Below are 22576 nucleotides of genomic sequence, written 5' to 3'. Positions count from 1 at the left end.
TCAAGAACATTCCATATCTAGCACTTTCGCATCTTCCCACGGGCGCCTTGGAACACAACCTATTCTACCAACCTGGGCTTATCTGCGATTAAAATTAGAAGTATGTCCTTGGAGCCAACCCCTTCCCTGCCACTTTTCCCTGACACGGCTTGGGAAGATAAGGCTCTCCTATAAAAACACATCTCAGGGTTCCCTTGTTGTCCGTAGAATCTGACGGATCCGCCACGGTGAGTCAGGAACACGGTTTTGGGGCTGATTTTGTAGATTGCTCCCATTTCCTCCCAAGTCTGAGTGAATGTGATTATGTTAATCTTTGGAAACCCGGGTTCTTCAGACTCAGCCATGTTTTTACTTCTGTGCAGATGCTGCCGCTGTGGACATTTGCAGTGCTGCTGGGAGCAGTAGCTGGTAAGACGGGATGGGTGCGGAGTCTCTGTGTGGTTTTTCCTGGAAGCGGTGACAGCCGGGTTCCAGTCTTCATGAGGATGAGGACTTAGTTAACAGAAATGTAGGGTTAAGGAAGACTAGGAATAAACTGAGTTTAGCATGGGGCTAAGAGCACCAAACTTGGGGGTAATGTGGGGTACAATTCCCAATGCTCGTTTCTATTTGTTTTCAGACAAGTAATAGTGAAGGCGAATCCCACGTGACATTGCACTAAAAATGCACTGTTAATCCGATCTTCCAGTTTAACTGGAATATTGATTTCCTGTACCTGGTCCCTCTGTCTCCAAGTTCATCATCTCCTGCTCTACAGCCCTGAGAAAAACTCTGAAGCTCTCCCCACTTCAGGATACCTGTGCTTGAAATGGGTGTGGTGGCATCCTTCCTGTGGGATGACTGTGAGGCTTCAGTCAGAGTAAATCATCAAATTCAGCATCCGGTGTATAGTAAAATACAGAGAAAGGCCATGCTACTCTAACTCTCCCATTAACCTTGGCTCAGCACTGCCCCAGAACTCTTCTTTGAGTTGTCCCTTCAAGGAGTAGCATGCCAGGCAACAACTGTCAAATCACTGGTGTTTTCTATGTTTGTGAGTACATTCTGCATCACAGAAATTCAGGATGGTCCTCAAACGCAAGTCAGCCAAGGTGAAGCCTTGCCTATGTATAACTTAAAAGTCTTCACCCAAAGCATGAGCATAAAAGGTAGCTAGCTACTCAGGGTTGAGAGGCTCCACAAACAGTTCCTGGGACAAAGGGCCACCCCATGTCTAGGTGCCAATGATTAAAAGTAACATCTGGGTCAAGTAGCTAACGTAAGTCCTTGCCTGATACTGAGCAGATGTCGTGTCGGAGGCAGGAGTGAGGGATAGCAAGGTTTAATAAATGTCTCTGAAACGTTTGCGGGTGGTTTCAGGAGAGGAGGTCTGCTACGACAGACTTGGCTGCTTCAGTGGTGATGCTCCGTGGTCAGGAACTTTAGACAGACCCCTGAAAGCATTGCCCTGGAGTCCGTCCAAGATCAACACCCGCTTTCTCCTGTACACCAACGAGAACCCAAACAACTACCAGGTAGGGACATATCGTTTCCGGGACTGAGCGTCGCGTGCTTTATGAGATTACTATGAATGTTTGAGCCTTCCAACCAGAATACAGGAAAGGGGGATTTGTGTCTTTTAACTTTTAGAGCACAGTGAGCATTCTATAAAAACTTAATTTATAGATGGTTGTTCAATTCTTATCATCTATGTCCCATCTCCAGTGAGTGTATCCTCTAAAAATATGATGCATGCAGGGGTAGAATAATTATACATTTATTTAATATGCACATTGATGAATATTATCATAAAGAATATGTTATATGTATTTTAAATAGGAATCCTTAATATAGTACACACACACACACACACACACACACACACACACACACACACACACACAAGGAATCCGCTAAAGATGGTTCGAGTTAGCAGGATTTGGTTGGAAATTGATAGGTCTTCAGTAGAAGCTTCTGGGCTATGTGCTGAACTATAGGCACGGGAAGGTCAGCTGTGAACCATGGCTTCCGGTTCTGACAGCTCCACGTGTAGTGATGCAATGATAGAACAGGCGAGGTATTTACAACACATTTCCAACGTATAATACTTAGCAGCCAGGTATGGTAGCAACTTCAATCCTAGCACTTGAGAGGTAGAGACTGGTTGAGGGGTTCAAGACAATCCTCTGCTGCTTTGTGAGTTGAAGCCACTTGGTCTACATGAGACCCTGCCAAAAATAAATTATAATATTTTCAACTTACACTGGATTTATTGAGCAATAGCTGGAGGAATATTAGAATGTGTGCACACCTCCTTGCGCTGCATAGATAATAAACATAAAATAAACATACTTAGGCAGGCATATGTAGAAAGACATCCATCCACTACCCTGTGGGAGACATTGTCTGAGTCAGCTAAATGAGGGCAGCAGCAACTCGGGGGTGACTGTGAACGGCTTGCCTATGTGGGACTTCCAGAATCCTACCCACCGTCTCCATCCACACATGAATGATCCTAGAAGAAACTTGCCCCAACAGACTTTTCTATCCCAAACAGCAAATCACTGCAGACGCATCCAGTGTCAGGAGCTCCAATTTCAAAACAAACAGAAAAACCCGTTTTATTATCCATGGCTTCATCGACAAGGGAGAAGAAAACTGGCTGTCTGACATGTGCAGGGTGAGTCATGATACTTTCCTAAGGAAGTATGTTAGAGACCAGTAGGACACTGGCCCTAACTAAGAGGGACAAATGCTGGTCACCATCACACTGGAGTCTGAGACAGCCTGAGCCTGGGCCTGGGGACAGGGCAGGGGTGGAGGAGACAGTGGTGGGTACCAGCGTTTGAGACAGTTGGGATATGAGGTATTAGAGGTGGGTAGCAGATCCAGCGCGTAGTTCTTCAGTAACTAATGCAGAGGTATTTCAGACTTTTAACAAGAGACGCTGCCATGCAGAGACATTCCAGTTACGTACAATGTTTTTCTCTATATCAAATGTCTATGTATCCGCTACAGCAGAAATCCCAAGAATCCAGCTCCCACATGGGACCACGCCTGGTCCGGAGCCAGTGTTGGGCTTGAGGAAGGACTCCATACTCATTAAAGACTAGGGTTCTGGTCATAGCTTTGGGCTTAAAATCGCAGCAATTATGCAGGTCACGATGGGAATTTAGCAAGTATTCACCTACGTTAATCAATAGTGAGAAGAGAACCTGGGTTATTTAACACTAACTGTGTCTTCTGTGTCAGAACATGTTCCGAGTGGAGAGCGTGAACTGCATCTGTGTGGACTGGAAAGGCGGCTCCCGAGCGACATACACCCAGGCCACACAGAACGTGCGGGTTGTCGGGGCAGAAGTGGCATATTTGGCTAACTTTCTTCAGGTAACTGACCTTGGGCTATGTAAAAGCTCTTAGATATTGCTGTCTGGATTCTCCTTCCTTAACAACATCAGTAGGTATGATAATTTCTAAGGACAAATTTAAACAAGATAATACTCCTTCTTTGGTTAAAGATGAACCTCCCCCCCCCATCTCCATTCAGGCTTTATCAATAACCTACTTAATTCAATAATTCGTTTTTATTTTTGATTAAATGAACTTAAGAAGCCAGGTAGGTGATGCCACTTGAATTCTGTCAGTATTTTTAGTTTGGTTTAGTTCTGGGCATGGACCCTGGGCTGCTTATATTAAGCGGCCACTCATCTGAGGAATTATAGCACCAAACTGTCAGGATTTATTCTTACTTTGCCCTTCATTATCAATTTGATATGCCAAGATCAGCCACGAACCTATGGATTTTTTTTTTTGATTGATTGGTGTGTGTGTGTGTGTGTGTCTTTGTGGTGTATATGATCATGTGTGTATGCCTACATGTTTGTCATATGTGTAAGGAATGTGTCCTTGGATTGCCATACACTCTATTATTTGAAGCTATCTCTCCCTGAGCCTGGAACTCATCCGTTTGCTACACTAGAAGGGTTGAGTTCCAAGGACTTGCCTGTCTCTACCTCTCTAGCACAAGGAATACAGGCATCCATTTTTTACACGGATGTTGGGGATCCTAATTTGGGACCTTGTGTTTCACTGACTGAGCCATATCCCCAGTGTTCACTTATTTTATTGAACAAAAGAACAATGGCCAGGTCATAGGAAAGTCTTTATAAAAAAATGTCAAACTCAAATGTGCTTCAGTAATGAATTTCTGATCCAAGTACTAGCGTCACCATCTCTGATTATGACTCACGTGTCCTTCAGGGGTTTTCTCTCAGCCGTGGGAGAACACACTAGCATTCTAGACCTCCTTGAGCTCATGTCCTTCTCATGATTGGGGAGGGGGTGCTCTGCATGGGGGAAGGCATGGCGTCTTCTTAGAAACCGATTTGGAAGCACGCCCTTTTTGAACACCTGGCATTTTGTATTACTTGCAAACGTTTTAATGAAGCTTTTCCCCTCAACAGTCTGAACTGGGATATTCACTTAACAACGTCCACCTCATTGGCCACAGTCTGGGCTCCCACATCGCTGGGGAGGCCGGAAAGAGAACATTTGGTGCCATGGGGAGAATTACCGGTGAGTCCAACAACAGAGGCTAGGTGGTCAGACTGACCGTATGCACTCTCTGTGGGGGCCTCAGGGAGACACAGGAGAGGACTTTGCTGGGTCTGCTCTGAACCTTTTACACTTTTCTGCATTGTACCAGGTGATCAGAGTTCAGCCCACTGTGACCCTGCTGGGCCGTTTCCTAGCTTTCAATCTTTTGTCCTCGACACATTGTGTAATACTTAAATATGTTGCATGCAACTAATACGTGAATTAAGAACATCCAGAAACACTATGCCTACTTTCTTTAGATATTCACAAAATTAGTTTCTTTAATAGATATCATAAATAACAGTCAGTAGCCTTAAATCCAAAGAGTTTGTATGTAATCAATTGAACTCTATTTTAACGCTAGTGGATGACAAACCTCAGTCTACTACAACCCTATTGCTGGCCAGGCTGTCTGAACTTCCAGTTCTGGGTCCTCTAATTAGATTCCAAGTGACATTTGCAAGTACAAGCTGGGCTATATTAGGCCAGTGGGCCACAGGCTCAGGCAAATGGATAGGGAAGATATTCCTGTCCTGATCTGAGACATGGCTACTTTAGGGAACAACCAGTTTCCTGCTCTTTCTTCCAACTTTCTGTGCTGTTTATCGAACTTGGATCAACGGGAGCATCTAGGGTCTTCGTTGGTCCATTTAAAAGGTGTTCTTCCAGAACATTCCCCATAGTTTACAATTGGTTACAACAGTCTTCTCTGCCAGGGGCTATTCCAAGCAGATCATGGACTCAATCACAGAGAGCCCTAGCATTCCTGGAAGAATCTGGTGGAAATTGTTAGCCTTAGGAACCTTTAGTTCAGTGACTCCTGGAGCCAGCCATTTGATGGGAATGGCTGCTTATTGGGTGTGGAAATCGGAATGCTTGGCTAGTAAGATGAAGTGGAGTTTATTAGGAGAAAATAACTCACACAGGAAATGAGTGAGGGTCATGGGCTACCGCCCCAAGCATGCAGACCCTGCCACCCCGATGGATGCTCTCTGAGAGCCAAAGAAGGGGCTTCTGAGTCCCAGTTCAATCCTTTCAACCAGTCAGATCTGCACCTGTGACCACACCCAAACAAGTATGGTCAGCAATGCAGGTGCGGGTGTGTGCGTGTGTGTGTGCGTGTGTGTGTGTGAACATCTCACTATAGCTGCTAGTGAGCAGGGTTCATCAGGGAGCCAAACGTCCACCAGCAGAGGCAAATCCTGGTACAGCCAGGGACCGGTCACCTCTGTCCATGCACACCTCACCATGGCAGCCAGTACTCGATGGAGAGGGTGGCTTTGCCCATTGATGTAACTGAAGTAACTGATGATGCATCCTGTCTGCTCCAGGGTTGGACCCAGCTGAACCTTACTTCCAGGGTACCCCTGAAGAAGTCAGACTGGACCCCAGTGACGCTCAGTTTGTGGATGTGATTCACACAGACAGTGCCCCCATTGTCCCCAACTTAGGTGAGCTCCTCCCCCTGGAATTTTTTTAATCTTGGCATTAGAATGTTTGGCAGTGCCTTGAGCATGCCATCATAGAAACTTCATTATTTTTTTTTAAATTCTTCAGGATTTGGAATGAGCCAAACTGTGGGTCACCTAGATTTCTTTCCAAATGGAGGAGTAGAAATGCCAGGGTGCCAGAAGAATGCTCTTTCCCAAATTGTTGACATCGATGGAATCTGGGAAGGTAAAAACCATTGGGCACACAAAGATTTTCATGGTGAAAATTTGTGTTTCTCATTGTTAAACTTGCTATTTCTTTGGAATTGCACACAGATCTCCTGTGTTTTATACCAAAGGGCCTTCTGTTGTGTCCTTAAGACATGAGTTCCACTGCGACAAGTTTCAGGGGAAACTCAAGCAGAGATTGTATCTGCACCCCAACTTTTTCCTTTCTTTATGTCCGTATGGACCAGACTTCCCCCCTTCTTACATTGCTTTTCCATTTTCTTAATAACTCTCAAGATTCTAAGTGTTTAATTGCTTATCTCACATCCTACATACACTTCACAAGTGTCCCGTGCTGAGACCTCCATGAGTTTGCCCTGACTAGATCACTTGCTTGTTAGCTCCGTGTTCTCATCATAACGTGACTTGTAGAAGTAGAATCTGACACTAATGTCACTCTGCAGGAAGCCGTAACTTTGCTGCCTGTAACCACCTGAGAAGCTACAAGTATTACTCTGACAGTATCGTCAACCCAACCGGCTTCGCTGGATTCTCCTGTAGCTCCTACAGCGTTTTTGCTGCCGTGAGTAGCGTCTTTCTTCCCTGCGGATTGCATTTAATGTTTAGGGTTTTTTGTTTTGCTTCCCCTCATTATTGGAAATCTGGCCGTGCATGTGCCAAGCTCACACTTGGCTCTGTGCTGTGTCTCTGGACCCCTGTTTGAATTCGTGCCTGATTCTCTTTATAGGTATGACTCACTGTGATGATGTCATTCACTGACCTGACCGTTTATGGTTGTATATCTGTTATACTAACTCATGCTTACACATTTTAATAGCAGAAAAGCATCAAATCATTACAGGGATTTAGAACATTGGGTTTTCAGGTGGAAATGGCTAATGTAACATTTCTTTAAATTTCTCTGTCTCGGTAAATTTTCAAACTTATTGGGGGTGAGGGGAATCCTAAGCAAACAAAGCAAACATGTAAAATGCTGAACTGTAGCTATCTGAAAGCCAAATCTGGAGGACACTGATGACATTGGAGGATTTTTTAAATGCTGATCTTTAAACCATAGAACTAAGGGCATATAGATATGTCTTTGCAATCATACATTCATTAGTAGTTTTTAAGTTTTGTTACATATTATATCCAGGTTGATTTCTTCAGTGTATTCTTGACCATGACATTTCTATTGACTTAGGTTTTGGAAAGTTGACTTTTCCCTATAGCTGTTTTGTTTTTTTTTTAATTCAAAAAATTTTAACCACTACCACATAACAAAGAAAATTTAAAGTAATCAACATTCCATATGAGTCACAAGTACTAGAGAGATGTGCCTTAGTTATTAAGAACAAGGACTTGGATGAATTTGGGTGTTTCATTTCCCTGAGACTTTTTTCTTCATCTGGAACCCTGATGATGTCAGACCCAATGCCCTTGGTAAATCCATTGATCACATGTCAAGTTCTTGGCCCAGAACAACAAAAACTTAATAATCAAAATATGGGAGAGGGGTACATATTTTGTTCACATATAAGTTTTCGATACAGTAAAAACTGAACACCCCTCTTCCCAGTTTGATTTTAGCTTTATCTTCCTGTGTACAAATGAGCCAAAACTGTTTAGGTTCCATGCAACAAATGCAGTCTGATTCACCTGCATAAATGTTCGTTTGTAAGACACCCAGCACTTTTGTAAGGAAAATGGCCCAGTGTTCATGTTTCTCCACCTTTGGACCCTTGATATGCTTCCATTCAATCTGCTGATGGCCCAATTAAGTGTGTTCTTGGCAGATGGATGGTCCCCTGGCTCCTTCAGCGTCCAGGCCACATCTCTGTCTGTCTTATTGACGAGCACACTCTTCTTGGGAAATACCCTAGGAAGCCTAGTGCATTTACCCCACAGCTGTCCTAATCTCTCCTTAACTTGCTGAGACTCCTCCAGGCCTGCCAGCTAATCTCCTGATTGAGAAGCCCACCACAACTCCTCCCATGGAGCACTGTGCCCCCCAGAGTGGGGACTGGGCTGTTAGACCTCCTGACTCTGTCCTTCATACCCTTTTCACCATAACCCTGATGGGGAAGAACATTGACCCGTACCTGTCAGCTGCCTGGCTGAGTCTGAAGGGCCAACTGGATCACTGTCTCTCCACACTGGGAGACTTGGGTTCTGAGCACGTGAACGTGCCCACACACGTGAAGGGACAGGAGAAGGTGTTGTGCCCAGCACACACTATCATTTCTTATCCATTCTTATGCTATCTTTCTACAATACATTCTAATCGCCTAGCAAGAGAGTGACTCTCTTAGAACAAATAAAGTTCCAGAGGCAAAGGGGGGAACAAATACACATATACCAACTATCCTATGGTGTGGCTTTTATATTTTTGTATACTGTAATAATGACATTGGAGGCTTATGGAGAACGACATGTACTAGTAACTATCACCGAGACACTGACACTGCCCAGCTATTGCCCTCAGGGACAGAATTAACTTTGACTCAATTACAAAACATGTAGGAAAATGGGTGCCCTAATGAAAGTCAGGACATTGTTAGTCATCGTTTCCTTGGTTTTACAGGACAAGTGCTTCCCATGCCCAAGTGGAGGGTGCCCACAGATGGGTCACTACGCCGACCAATATCCTGGGAAGACAAAATCAAAGTTCCAGAAGTTTTATCTGAACACTGGCGACAAGAGTAACTTTGCACGTAAGTTTCTAATTGTATTAATAATTTTCAGTTCCGTTTTCCTTTGGGGGAGGTGTGAATAGAGTCTGACACATGCCAGTAAAGTGCTCTATCAATAATATACACCCCCCCCAGCCAAAAATTTAAATAGGATAAACTTCTTAGACTCTTGGATTGAAGAACAAAATGAAACCAAACCCCTCGATCATCAGCTCTATAAAAGTCCTCCACATCCACACCCCCTGACGCCTGGCCCAAACACTGTGATATTTCGCCCGGGAACTGCACACAGCATGATAGATTATTCGGATCCTTTGGTTGCTGGGTGTGTGTTAACCTGTCGCCGGTACCTCTTCTCCCCAAGCTGACAGTGTGCAAACGTTGCCTCCTGTACAGGTTGGCGGTATCAGGTGTCTGTCACCCTGTCTGGTCAGAAGGTTACTGGACACATTCTAGTTTCTTTGTTTGGAAATAGAGGAAATTCTAAACAGTATGAAGTTTTCAAGTAAGTAGAATGTCTAAAATATCACTCGGTGCTTCTTAAATTTTGGCATTTTATGAATGTCTCATGTACATCGTTGATTTTTTTTCTGTATGTACGTAGCAAATAATCACATATAGCAAAAAGAAAGCTGTCTTGTAGCCCTGCACATTAATACCTTTCAAAATTATATTTTTAATTTTTTCTGATATTTTCTGAGGGAACCACTCATGTTTATAATGACTAAATAATTATTCCCTACACACCAATTAAGATTTTTATGAAGACAGCGTCATTTATTAAACTGTGAGGGTCATGACAGAGACACATTTCAGTACATGTTAAAGAAAAGTTGACTAAAATAAATCTGAGTTACTGATAGGAAAACCTACCACTGCGTTCAAATACATGTGTGGATTTACTTCAGACATTTGAATGACAAATGTTTTATCAAACAACTTAGATCAATATGGAATGTGACCTGCTTTTAGAAACACACATCTATTTTTAATACATGCATGTATTTACACCTATGATTCATTCTGTGCATGTTTGTGTGGTAACATAATTTTTTGTTGGTATATTAACTTCTCAGGGGCTCTCTGCAACCTGGCACAACTCACGTCACTGAATTCGACTCTGATGTGGATGTCGGGGATATGCAAAAGGTTAAATTTATTTGGTATAACAACGTGATCAACCCAAGTCTACCCAGAGTGGGAGCATCAAAGATCACAGTGGAAAGAAATGATGGCAGAGTGTGAGTAATCCGAATCAAGACAATAAGAAAGGCTGGATGTACATATTCACACTAAAGTAGTTCACACCTCTCACAGGAGATCACAAATGTCCCTGCCACTTCTGCTTACTAAGACCTCCTGTGTCTTTAGGAGACAGCATCGAATGTTAGGAATGTCACTTTGATAGATTCCTAGACGGGGGAGAAGAAAGTTTCCTTTGGCAAATATGTGTGTGACTCATGTGTACATGACCCATCAAACTTCATGGGTTCACCAAGTTGCCATTTAGGTTGTCGGGAACTTGATAATTTATCAAGGAACAGGACAGATGGACACTGTCCTGTGGCACCAGTCTTCTTGGTGAAGCCTCAGGTTCAGAGGTCAGCTCTCTAGGCATACTGAAGAAGTTGCCATTTTGCTGATACTGGGTGGAATATTTAGTAAGATCCTGTTTCTTGCTAGATTCAACAAGGCTTGAAATGACTACGTCCTACCACACACTTAAATAAGATGGAAAATATTAAGGCAGTAACAAGATAAAAACCCAATACCTGACATTAACTCAAACATTCCAAGCTATACAAACAGTAGGACAATACAACCTATAATGAGGAAAATAATCAATGAATTAACATCCAGTTGAGTTGGTATGGGTATCAGAATAACAGATAAAGACATTGTTATAGTTATGAACACCCATTCAGCTTGTTCGAACACGTTCAGGAGAAGATGGCATTTATTGATGGCAATATTGAGGTGATAGGAGGGGGCATGTACAAGTATATCAGACGGCAATGGAGGGGTCATGGGATGTGTGTAAGTGTAGCATTTGATGATGGAGTGTGGGGAATGTACAGTGTGTGTGTGTGTGTGTGTGTGTGAGAGAGAGAGAGAGAGAGAGTGTGTGTGTGTGTGTAGCATTTGGTGATGAAGTATGGGGAGGGTATAATACTTCCCCTGCCCCCCCAATCCCCATCCTGCCCTTTTATGCTCCCCAGGGAGGCTGAGGCCTTCCATGGGGGATCTTCAAAGTCTGTCATATCATTTGGAGCAGGGCCCAGGCCTTCCCCCATGTGTCTAGGCTGAGAGAGTATCCCTCTATGTGGAATGGGCTCCCAAAATCCATTCATATACTTAGGATAAATACTGATCTGCTACCAGAGGCCCCATAGACTGGCCAGGCCTCCTCTAACTATATGCTGCATATATATGTATACATACATACATACATACATACATACATGAGAAATGGAAGGATGCTGTTGGAAGGCCCTGTGCCTGTGAATTAGTATACTGTCATTTGCAAATTTAATGTAGTAAGTTAGGAGCGTGTGTTACCAATCTCAAAGTAAGAGCTGTAAGAATGAAGAACTATAGTAAACAAATCAACAAAAAGTTATCAAATCTCAAACTGAGCATAAAGAGGCAAAGGGAACAGGAAACAAAACACAAAGAATGATGGTTGACTTACCCCTGACTAGAGCAGCAATTACATTAAATGAAAGCGGTCAAAACACCAATATTAGGAGACAGAGATCATCCCACTGGGTTTTTAGCATCAATACCCAATTAACTTGTGCTTATCTGAAATGTATTTTAAGTATATATCAAAAGGCAGACAAAGGAAAAGTTGTGCTATTACTCATTGGAGAAGTACACGCAACAATGAGCACCAATGTGAGTTTATTTAAATAGTTAAATTAAAAGAAAAAGAGAGAGAAAATTGTCAATACCAAGCATGTCTGAAGACAAGGGAGGTCTTAACTCTCAGGCACTGATCATGGCATGTGAAATGATGGAGCTTTTCTAGAAGGTAGTTTGATGACAACACCTTAAAAGCCGAACATACCTGCCATAACACCGTTAGCGTTAGCGTTCCTAACATTATCATGACGTCACTTCCCCCAGTTTCTGTTGCCAACAGTGGTCTGGGGTAATATGAGCACTTCTTCTTGTTGTTTGGGGGCAACAGACAGCTCCCCTGTAGACTAAGTTCTCAATCGGAGTGCAAGGTTGGGAGGTGACTCAGTCTCCTTCAACATCCCGGCATCTGATTGTGCCCTGCTGGAGCAGGGGTGTGGAGATGTATCAAGGGCCAGGCATGGCTGTCCTCATGCCCAGCTTTCCACTTGTGTGAGGGAGACGTAACCATTTCTGTGTTTTCCTCCCCCTCAGGTTCAACTTCTGTAGTCAAGAGACTGTGAGGGAAGACGTCCTGCTCACCCTCTCTGCCTGTTAGGGTTGCTGACATGTGACCACTGAGTCCCACTGTAATAAAATCTAGTATTGAAGCAGTACACCCTGTCTTCAGTGTTGTCTATTTCTCACGAAACTTCTGGATGAGATGATCAAACCTTAAATTCTCAATCCCTGCGAAGAGCCACAAATGCTGTGCGTTTGGGTTTGGGAATATCACTTAAATGACAATGCCAGCATGTCCTCTGTTAATATTATTAATGTGGTTTTGAGCATTCGAGGCAGAGCTCCAGGCTCGAAGGATCTCCCTCTTGGTAGTGCTGCGATGGCAGGGGTATATTTGGCCGCTTCATCCATGACTCTGGCCAGACATCTCGGGATGACGGGACAGCTGGAGGTGAGGATGGGACTCTGAGGCGTGTCTGAGCTTTTCTACGGTCTTGCTTCTCTGACTGTGGGGGATTATTTTTCTTAATTAAATCATTTGAAGTGGGAAGAGCTACTTCTAATCCAGATCTTTGAGGGGGGAAGATAAACCTTTAATCTGGATCTTTGGAGGTGTGAAAATCCACCTTTAATCTGGGCTGCTGGCAGCACATATAAAGGACATGGAAGGAGGAAACGCTCTTTTGCTTGTTTTTTCTTGCCCTCGCTAGCAAGTGCATTCCTTTGTGGGCTCCAGACCTCACTTCTTGGGGATTCTAGAACATACTGAAGACTACCTGAGACTTCTAGCCTTGTAAACAGAACAAAGGCTGAATTCTTGAGCCTTCCGTCCATAGGCAGGCATTGTTGAGCTATATGTCAATCTTGTTGGAATAGGCTTTCCAGTTTGCCAACACCTACGTGATGACGGGAGCCTCCCCAGGGGCTTGGAAAGTACTGGGAGGTCGTGGTGTGAATGCTTTGCACACTAAGGAGACAGGTGATTGCCCTGATTCACCCATTGTGAGAATATGGCAGGGAGGGAGCAATAATGAATTCAGTGATAAAGACTGACAGCTCCAGATGCACACAGACAGTCCAAGGGTTTCTAAGTGTGCAGGGTGTTGGCAGCTACAGTACGGGCATTGATTAGTAAAAAGTGGGATCCTGAAATCTGGGGAGGGGGCCTGTGTGGGAGGACCTACTGAAGCTGAGAACTTTGAACCCTCGGATTCTCAAGGCTCTGCCTTGCCTGAGGAGACTGCCCCTCCTTCCTCCCCATCCCCTGAAATAGTGTTCCTTTTTGCCTCTGATTGAGCAAATTGGCCCTTCATTATCTGCTATACCAGCAGTAACTGTCTCTGAAGGGGATGATTCAGAGCCTACCGGTATTGGGCTCTTGACCTGTAACCAGAATTAAAGCTAAGCAGACCCCCACTAGAGGGGAGGCTGAGAAGTTAGGGGGCATGCGACACCGCCACTATGGAGCTTAATAGGTTTGCAAATTCATTCGAGCAGAAGCCTGGAGCGGATTTTAAGGGTGTGGGATAATGGTGGAAGGAACATAAAACTGAATACGGCTGGCTTCATGGATGTGGGCCCTTTGAGTGGAGATTCTAGGCTTAATGTGGAAGCTCTCACAGTTGGTTTTTTTTAAGTGTCAAAAGTTTGCATGGTTGGCTGAAGCGTTCATCCAAAAAGGCCTAGGGTAAAGGCATAACAGAGATCACTATGGAGTTGTCCTAAGCTGGAAAGTTTAAGTCTTGTGTCTAATATTTCTATGTAGGAAGGGACAGCAATGACTGAGACAGTCTATCTTCAACCTCATCAGAGACCTGAGAAGGAAGATAACAATACTAGGTAGAGACAGAAAGAGATATGGCTGCTGGGTAGGGAGAGAGAGAGACAGAGAGACAGAGAGACAGAGAGAGAGAGAGAGAGAGAGAGAGAGAGCTCAGTCTGAAGCCGTCTGAGAAGGCAATCTGAGACCAGGATAGCCCCCTCCGTCGGGGATAGAGGTAAGAGATGGTGGCTGGCTACTTTGCTCCAAGTTTTTTCTTATTAAGTCCGATTAGAATTCAGGCTACAGATTGCAGCTTCCTAACAGGCAGCCCATATTGGCCTGACCCATAATGGTCAGCACAGGCAAAGTGAGTTTTGTGGTGGCTCGACTCGCATGGGCCTTTAATACTGGCTAATCAATCACAGTGTTTCCAGGCGTGAAATAGTTGAGAAGCCTACTGCATTTCTGTTATATCTGTATAAGCGGAAACATTCTCGAACCATTGAAGAAAGGCTACAATCGATCATGGCAAAAGGCAATGTTGGCCTGTGAACCGATTTTCAGACCTGAGCTAGTTTGCAGACCCAGAAGCCAGCCCCTGAATGAGTGAAGGAATGTCATGTTCCCTGAGGATGGCCATTGATAAAATAGTTTAACGTTTTAGTGTTAGCTTTTCTCCAGTCCTTCCCTGGGGGAATGTATGACCCTGTACAAGGGCAGCTGTACTCCGCGGGAAAGGCAAGGTTCAGATTTGCTGGGTGCTGATTCTGGGAAACCACAAAGTCATTGTGGACCAACAGTTAAAGTAGGGGTGGTGCTGATTCTGGGAAATAACCCCCCCAAAGCATTGTGGACCCTATAGAGGTCAGGTAATTCATGCAGTTTTGACTACAGTCTGACTTACAGAATGTCCAGTGGGTTCCCGAACTCATCCTGTGGTTATCTCTCGTCCTACAATGTCTAATTGGGATAGATAAAAGTTGATAAATTCTCACATTGGTTCCCTGAACTGTGGAGTGAGGGCCGTTAGGGTTAGAAAGGCTAAATAAAATAATTTAAAGTTTCCTCTCTCAAGCAAAATAGCAAATCAAGCCAGCATCTCATCCCCTGGAGGAACTGCAGAAATTTACAGCACAGAGGACTTGAAAATTGTGTGTGTGTGTGTGTGTGTGTGTGTGCGAGGTGGGGTGGGGTGGTGAGGTGGGGGATTCCCAGCACACCGTCCTTTAATTCTCCTATGTGGCCAGTGAAGAAGACAGGTAGGTCATGGAGAATGACATTTGACTATCATAAACTCAATTACGTCGTGACTCTGACTGAAGCTGCTGTACCCGATGTGGTGTCTGTGCATGAGCAGATTAACGCACCTCCTAGCAAATACCTTTCTCTCAATACCTGTGCACAAAGCCCATCATAAGCAATTTGCCCCCAGGTAGTAAGGACAACAGTGTTTGCTTCTACAGTTTTACCTCCAGGATAAATTATCTCTCCAGCCCGGTGTCATAACTCATTTGGAAGGGATCTTGATCATCTGTCTATCTGTCTCTCCCACAAAACATCACATTGGTTCCCTATATCGATGACACTTTGCTGATTGGAACAGAGAAGTAGGAGGGGTAGCAAACACTTTGAACTTGTTGGCAACCCGTACGCGCATCAGAGGAGGGGAAATAATTTCAACCAAAACTCAAGGGCATTGTACCTCAGTGGAACCCTGAGGAGTCTGCTGTAGAATATTATTTTGACTATGTAAAGGTGATGTTTGTGCTGCATTTGTTTAGTTACGAAAAGATGTGTTGCCTTTGGTTCACCTTGCCTGCTTAAGTCACCTGAGCAGGCAATAGTTAAGCAGGAGAAAGGATGGTCAGGGTTGATAGGCAGAGAAGACAAATAGGAGGAGAAATCTAGACTCAAGAGGAGAATGAGGGAAGGGGGAAGAGGAGAGAGAGACCCAGAGAGACGCCTGGAGCCGGAAGCCAGGCAGCCACAGACAGCAGACATGAGACGCAGTGAAACACGCAGAAGGAAGTAAAAGTAAAAAGCCCCGGGCAAAAGGTAGATTAGAGAAGCAGGTTAGTGTAAGTTTTAAAGGCTGGCCAGAAATGAACCTAAGCTAAGGCTGAGTATTCAAAACTAATTATAAGTCTCCGTGTCACGATTCGGGAGCTGGTTGGCAGTCTGACAAAGCCCGCTACGGGATTCCAGCGGTGTGGAGCGTGCAGAGATGTTCTAACCGGGTGAAGGGTAAGTTATTGTACCTGGGCCCTCCTATCACCAAGAGTTAACCACCACCACAGTGTTAACGGGTCTATTTGGATTCTCACTTGGGTGTGTTACTTGGCCCCGTATACCAAATGACCTGGAATAGGAGAAGGCTCTTCCACGGGTCCAAGCTGCTGTGCAGGTTGCCCTTCTGCCATACCATCCAGCAGACCTGTTAGTATTGAGTGGCTTGAGGTGTCAGTGGCAGAAAGGGATGCTGTTTGGAGCCTTTGGCAGCCCCTATCGATGAATCACAAAAGAGACCTTTGGGATTTGGGATCAAGGCTCTACCATCATATACAGGCAACTGTTCTCCCTTTGAAGACAGCTCTTGGCCTGCTATTCAGTCCTAATGGAATCTGAGCTTTGACAATGGGCTAAATTGCCATGTGACCTGAGTTGCCAGTCACACTCTGGGTGTTATCAGACCCACCAAGTCGCAAAATAGAATGTGCACAGCATCAACCTATCATCAAATAATAGTGGTATATAAGAGACCAGGCTCAAACAGGTCTTGAAGGCACAAACAAGCTACATAAAGAATGCCTATGGTTTCTATTCCTGTTACAATGCCATCTGCTGCCAAGCATACACCTACAGCCTCGTGATCTGTGACAGGTTAACTGGGAAAGAGAAGACTAGGGCCTGATTTACAGATGGTTCCACATGTTATGCAGGCACCACCCAGGAGTGGACGGCTGAAGCATTAAACCCCTTTATGGGACCACCCAGTAAAGAGAAGGTTAAGGGAAATATTCACAGTGGGCAGAATTTGGGGCGGTACAGAGGGTCATACATTATGTTTGAAAGGAGAAATTGCCAGATGTGTGATTGCTCAATGATTCATTTCTTCTTTATTTTCTTTTTTCTTCTTTTTCTTTTCTTTTTTTCTTTTTCTGAGACAGGGTTTCTCTGTAGCTTTGGAGTCTGTACTGGAACTAGCTCTGTAGATCGGGCTGGCCTCGAACTCACAGAGATCAGCCTGACTCTGCCTCTGGAGTGCTGGGATTAAGGGCAGGCGCCACCACCGCCCAGCGTCAAAGATTAATTTCTGCAGCCAATGGACTGAGTGGATGGTCACGGACTTGGAAAGATCATGGCTGAAAAACTGGTGAGAAAAACATTCGTGGAAGAAGAATGTGGATAAATCTCTCCAAATGGGCAGAGGGTGTGAAGATGCTTGTGCCCCATGTAAATAATAAATGCTCATCGTACCGTGACTCCGCTGAGGGAGAGTCCGGTAACCAAGTCGATAAGATGACCCATTCTGTGGACAGTCGGCCTTTTTCCTCAGCCTTTCCGGTCATTGCCCAATGGGCCCTCAAACAAAGTGGCCTCAGCGGCAGAGATGGGGTTATGCAAGGGGCCCAGACTGACCTGGCTGTGGCTGCTGCTGAGTGCTAAATCTGCCAGAAGCAGAGACAAAGACTGAGCCCCAAATATGGCCCCATTCCCTGGGGTGACCAGCCAGCAGCCTGATGGCAGGGTGACTAAATTGGTCCCCTTCCTCTGTGGAAAGGACAACTCTTTGCCCTTACCGGAGTGGAGTGGATACGTATTCTAGTGATGGGTTTACCTTTCCTGAGTGTGATGCTGAAGCCACCATGTGTGGACTTAGAGAATGTCTGTCGTATCCACTACCACTATGATATCCCACACAGTATTGCTTCTGACCAAAGAACTCACTTGACAGCCAGGAAAGTATGTCAGTGGGCCCATGGTCACGGAATCCATTGTTTTTACCATGTCCCCCACCATCCTGAAGCAGCCGGCCTGATGGAGAGATTACATGGCCTTTTGAAGACATTGTTATAGTGTCAATTAAATGTCAGCAGCCTGAAGGGCCAGAGCAGGGTTCTGCAGAGGGTGGAATGTGCTTCAAATTGCCATCCAATACATGGAATGGTTTCTCCAATGGTCCAGAAATCAAGGGGTGAAAAAGGGTAGTTCCATTATCACTCCTAGTAACCCATTAGGAAAATTTTGCCTCCTGTCATATGATCTTAAGTTGTGCTGGCCTAGAAGTTCTGGATCCAGACTTGGGAACACTCATGCCAGGAACCACAATAAACATTCCATTGAACTCACAGCTCAGACGTCCCACAGGAGGCCACTTTGGGCTTCAGATGTCCTTAAGATAACAGACTTAGAAATGAATAACAGTTTCCCTAGGGGTGACTAACCCAGATTACCAAGGAGAAATTGGGTTGTTTATTCACTACGGAGATAAGAAAGATTAGTGTGCAGTGCAGAGATCCTCTAGGGCACGTCTTGGTGCTACCATGTCCTGTGATTAATGCCAATGGGAAACTTCAACAACTTGATTCACAATGACAAAGAGAACATCGGGAATGAGGGTATAGGCCACTCCCCGAGGAAAAGAACCAAGACCTGCCGAGGGTGGAGGAAATGCAGAATGGGCAGTAGGTAAGGGTGATTAGGAATACCACCTAAGGCCTGGGGACCACTTACAGAAATGAGGACTATAATTGATATAAGTGCTTCTGTTGTATCTCGTCAAGAATGTGTTTGTACAGATAATTGTGCTTTATTTCTTTATCATGTTTTGTAGCATAATTAAGAAAATTAGGAGGTTACCTCCTAATTATGGTTATCATATTTAAGCTTGAGATACTAAAAGAATGTCCCTTAAGGAACGTTGCTCCTACTTTAATTATATAATACATCTGCAATTGTTTATGGGATAGTTATAGCCTGCTTAGGCACAATAATGACCTGGTTGTTGTTTTTATTTGGAAATGAAGGATGACATAGGATATATGAATGTGTGTCAGTCTAACACTGGGTAGACTTATGATAGCTCTTCTTAGTTGCCAACTTGTCTACATCTGGAATTAACTAAAATCCAAGTGACTGGGCCCTCCAATGAGAGACATTTTTTTCCTTCTAATCTGGATCTTGAGGCAGGAAGATCCACGCTTAATCCGGACCACGCCTTCTGCTGGCAGCCTATGTAAGGAATGGGAGACAAGCAGGGAATTCTCTATTCTCTGCTTGCTCTCACTCCTGCTAGGAAGTCCATTCCTTCACTGTCATTAGAGCCTACTTATTCAGGGTTCCAGCATCTACTGAAGACCAGTTCAGACATCCACCCTCATGAATATATATATATATATATATATATATGTATATATATATATATGTATATATATATAGAGAGAGATTATATATATACATATATATATATATATATATATATATATATATATTACTCTAGATAACCCTGACTAACATATATAGAATAGAAAAAGAAAAAAAAACTAGAACAAATTTAGTGTAAATTTTTTTATTGGCTTTCGTTTGCAGTTTCTGAGTTGTGCAATCCCTGAAATGGATGAGTGTTCCAATAGCTAAAGAGTAGAATTTTGCTTTGTGAAGTTGGGTATAAAAGAAAGCAAAAAGGAAGAAAGTATTATGGCTTCTTTCAAAGCTAGATTCCCTTAAGAGTTAAGGCATAGGATGTTTATCATTATTATTTATTAATTATTATTGTTGTTGTTGTTATATTATTGTTATTATTATTAATTAACTCTGGCTGTCCTGAGTTTCTTGCATTGGAAAATTGTTGGCTTTCATGACATGTAGCACAGCTGGCCCCATTCCACTTTGGACTGTCAGGACAAGTGCAGAAGGCTAGTCTAAACTACAGACATCCATAAGGTTTGTTTAACAATTCTCCTTTTCCATATTTTTCCTTGGGGCCACAGTCACAGTCGGTGACTGTGCCCTCGGTCACAGTCACCATCAGATTGTGTTTTCATTCCCAACACATCACTTGCTGTGATGGACTACGGGGTCCATTGTTCCAGCTGCATAGATGGCTCATTTAATTCATTATAGCACATGTACTGAAAGAAAACACACACTAGAGAGACTATTACTATGTCTATGAGGAGAAGAAGATGCTAAGAGTTTGAAGTAAGCCCCCATGATCAAATCAGCTAAAATCAAATCTAGCAAATAACAAGCCAGGCAAGGAATCTATATAATTTAATCAAGCAGAAATTTGATCCATTTTCCTACATACAACAAAGCTCTTAGCAATTGTGTATGTCCCAGTTTAAATTAAGGCAAAGTAAGAACAGATAGTTGTAGGCGTTACTGTATAAAGGGACCAGTAGCACAATTTGAACAGTAGCATTAGGATATTATTAACATTAGCCACAAGGTGGCCTAAGAATCCTTTAAGCCATGTGATGACCTAGGCTTTGCACAACTGATCCATGCCACAAAAGCTTACTGGGCTTCTGTAATGGAGCAATTGTTTTCTGTTTCCTTTCATTATTATCTATATTTATTAACTACTATGCAGCCTTAGTTCTTACTTTCATTGGCATATATATTCATTGTATATGGTGACAAGTCTCATAACGACATCTTTGTCAGCTGAATTTGAATGCAATGGGTCCAAAACCAAAATAATCTTGGGTTATCTTGGTGTTGTTCTTTTTTTTTTCTTTTTTTAAATTAATTTATTGTTTACATTCCAATCCCAGTTCCCCTCCCTCCTCTCCCCCACCATCACTTCCCATCTGCTCCTCAGAGAGGCTAAGTCCTTCCCGAAGAAGTCTACTTAGTGTTGTTCTTAATAGCTGGTCTATTGCTTTGCTCTGTACACGAATGAACATTCTTGCTATCAAAGCTATATAACAGCATTGGCTTCAAGAAGATCTACAAGCACTGGGATTGTAAAAGTATGCCATAGCACACAGCTCTGAGTATTTTTTGTATTCATTGTGAATAGAATAGCTTTCACAGTTTCCTTTTCAAATAGTTCCTCCCTAGTGTGCAAAAATGCTTACTTTTAAATGTTGATTTTTATTTTATTTTTTATTTCTTTATTAATTTCAATAGAAACTTTTGTGTATCATTTAGCGTTTTTCTATCTGTAAGACCATGCAAATCTATAAACAAGGACAATTTGGCTTCTCCTTTTCTAACCTGGACACGTGCTATTTCTTTCTGTTGGCCGTGAGGTCTTGCCAGGGTGTCTAATATTACATTGGCAAACTTCTATCTCCAAAAATATTTACATTACATAACAGTAGTAAAATTATGAAGTAGTAATGAAAATCATTTTACAGTTGGGGGTCACCACAATATGAGGAACTTTATTAAAGGGTTGTAGCATTAGGAAGGCTGAGAACCACTGCTTTAGGCACACCTGTGAAGGCATTTCCGACAGTACTAATAGCCATTCCCTCAACTAGGGCAGTACCTTCTGATATGGGTCAAAATTATGTCATGGTGTTTGTTGTTTTTGTTGTAGTTTTGGCAGAGCTAGGCATTGGGATGTGTGCAGTCCACCACTGAAATATATGCCTGCCTGACCCATTTTTACGTTCCCAAAGTGCCTTGCTTTATGTTCCTCAGAAGAAGTGCTTACCAAGGAAACAGATCAGGGAAAGGGAAACTTAGATTTTAAGTAACAGAATCATCTACATGGCACATCCGACTGCCTGGAAAATTATATAAGACAGACGAGGGAGAAGCTAGAAACCCCCCGCCACATGGTTCAGCAAGATGGCTCAGTGGGGAAAGGTGCTTGCTGCCAAGTCTGAGAAACTGAGCTTGATCCCTAGAGTCTACACAGTAAGAGAGAGGACAGTTCGCCACTGACTTCCACTCATGTGTTATGGCATGCAAATACCTTCACACGTATCCACACAGATGAAACAAATGAATTTATAAGGAGTAAATGTGTTTTCAAACATAAACAATATCTGTGTGCTTCTCCAATAACATATTAAGTGATTGTTATGTCCTACTTAACCAAAAATAAACCTATACATTCAAAATTATCATTATAAGGTCTTAGAGAAGAAACACATTTCTTCACAGTGGAAATTACCATAATGTCTCTTAAAATATATAACCCTGCCCTAGATGTATCAGAGTGGCATTTGTGAAAAAAATCACAAGTTTTATTCTCATGATAATGCTTTTGTATCTGTGTACAGCCTTCATGTACATGACTTTAAACAGCTTTAAACATGTCTGAACACACATACAGACATAAGTCAGGGTCCTTCTCTGAACATGCATGATTTCTTTTTGATGATTAAGACATTGATGATTTTAGTTCTCTTATTTACTTATTTATTTATTTTAAAAAATAAGACATGCATCTCTTGGTGCTGGCAAAAACAAACAAAAAAAGGTAATTATGCTTTTGAAAAGCCATTGTGATGGCCTAGAAAAGAAATAATTGCCATATTTAATACCATAGAGATTTTATTTAC

General features: G+C 43.2%; 1 protein-coding gene across 1 annotated transcript; it reads left to right on the top strand.

Annotated features, from left to right (window-relative positions):
• The first annotated feature begins 362 nt into the window (after nt 1-362).
• Nucleotides 363-12441, top strand: LOC127233434 (pancreatic triacylglycerol lipase). The gene is made up of 12 exons (XM_051199914.1): nt 363-408; nt 1360-1514; nt 2537-2659; nt 3232-3366; nt 4443-4554; nt 5907-6026; nt 6133-6252; nt 6698-6816; nt 8818-8947; nt 9323-9431; nt 10003-10167; nt 12323-12441. The coding sequence occupies exons 1-12, from the start codon at nt 363-365 to the stop codon at nt 12384-12386; spliced, it is 1398 nt and encodes a 465-aa protein (XP_051055871.1). The 3' UTR covers nt 12387-12441.
• Nucleotides 12442-22576: the final 10135 nt, after the last annotated feature.

The sequence above is a fragment of the Phodopus roborovskii genome, unplaced genomic scaffold, assembly GCF_943737965.1.
Source record: "Phodopus roborovskii unplaced genomic scaffold, PHOROB, whole genome shotgun sequence".
In the NCBI taxonomy this organism is placed as follows: Eukaryota; Metazoa; Chordata; class Mammalia; order Rodentia; family Cricetidae; genus Phodopus; species Phodopus roborovskii.
This window is presented reverse-complemented; position numbering and strand designations above follow the sequence as displayed.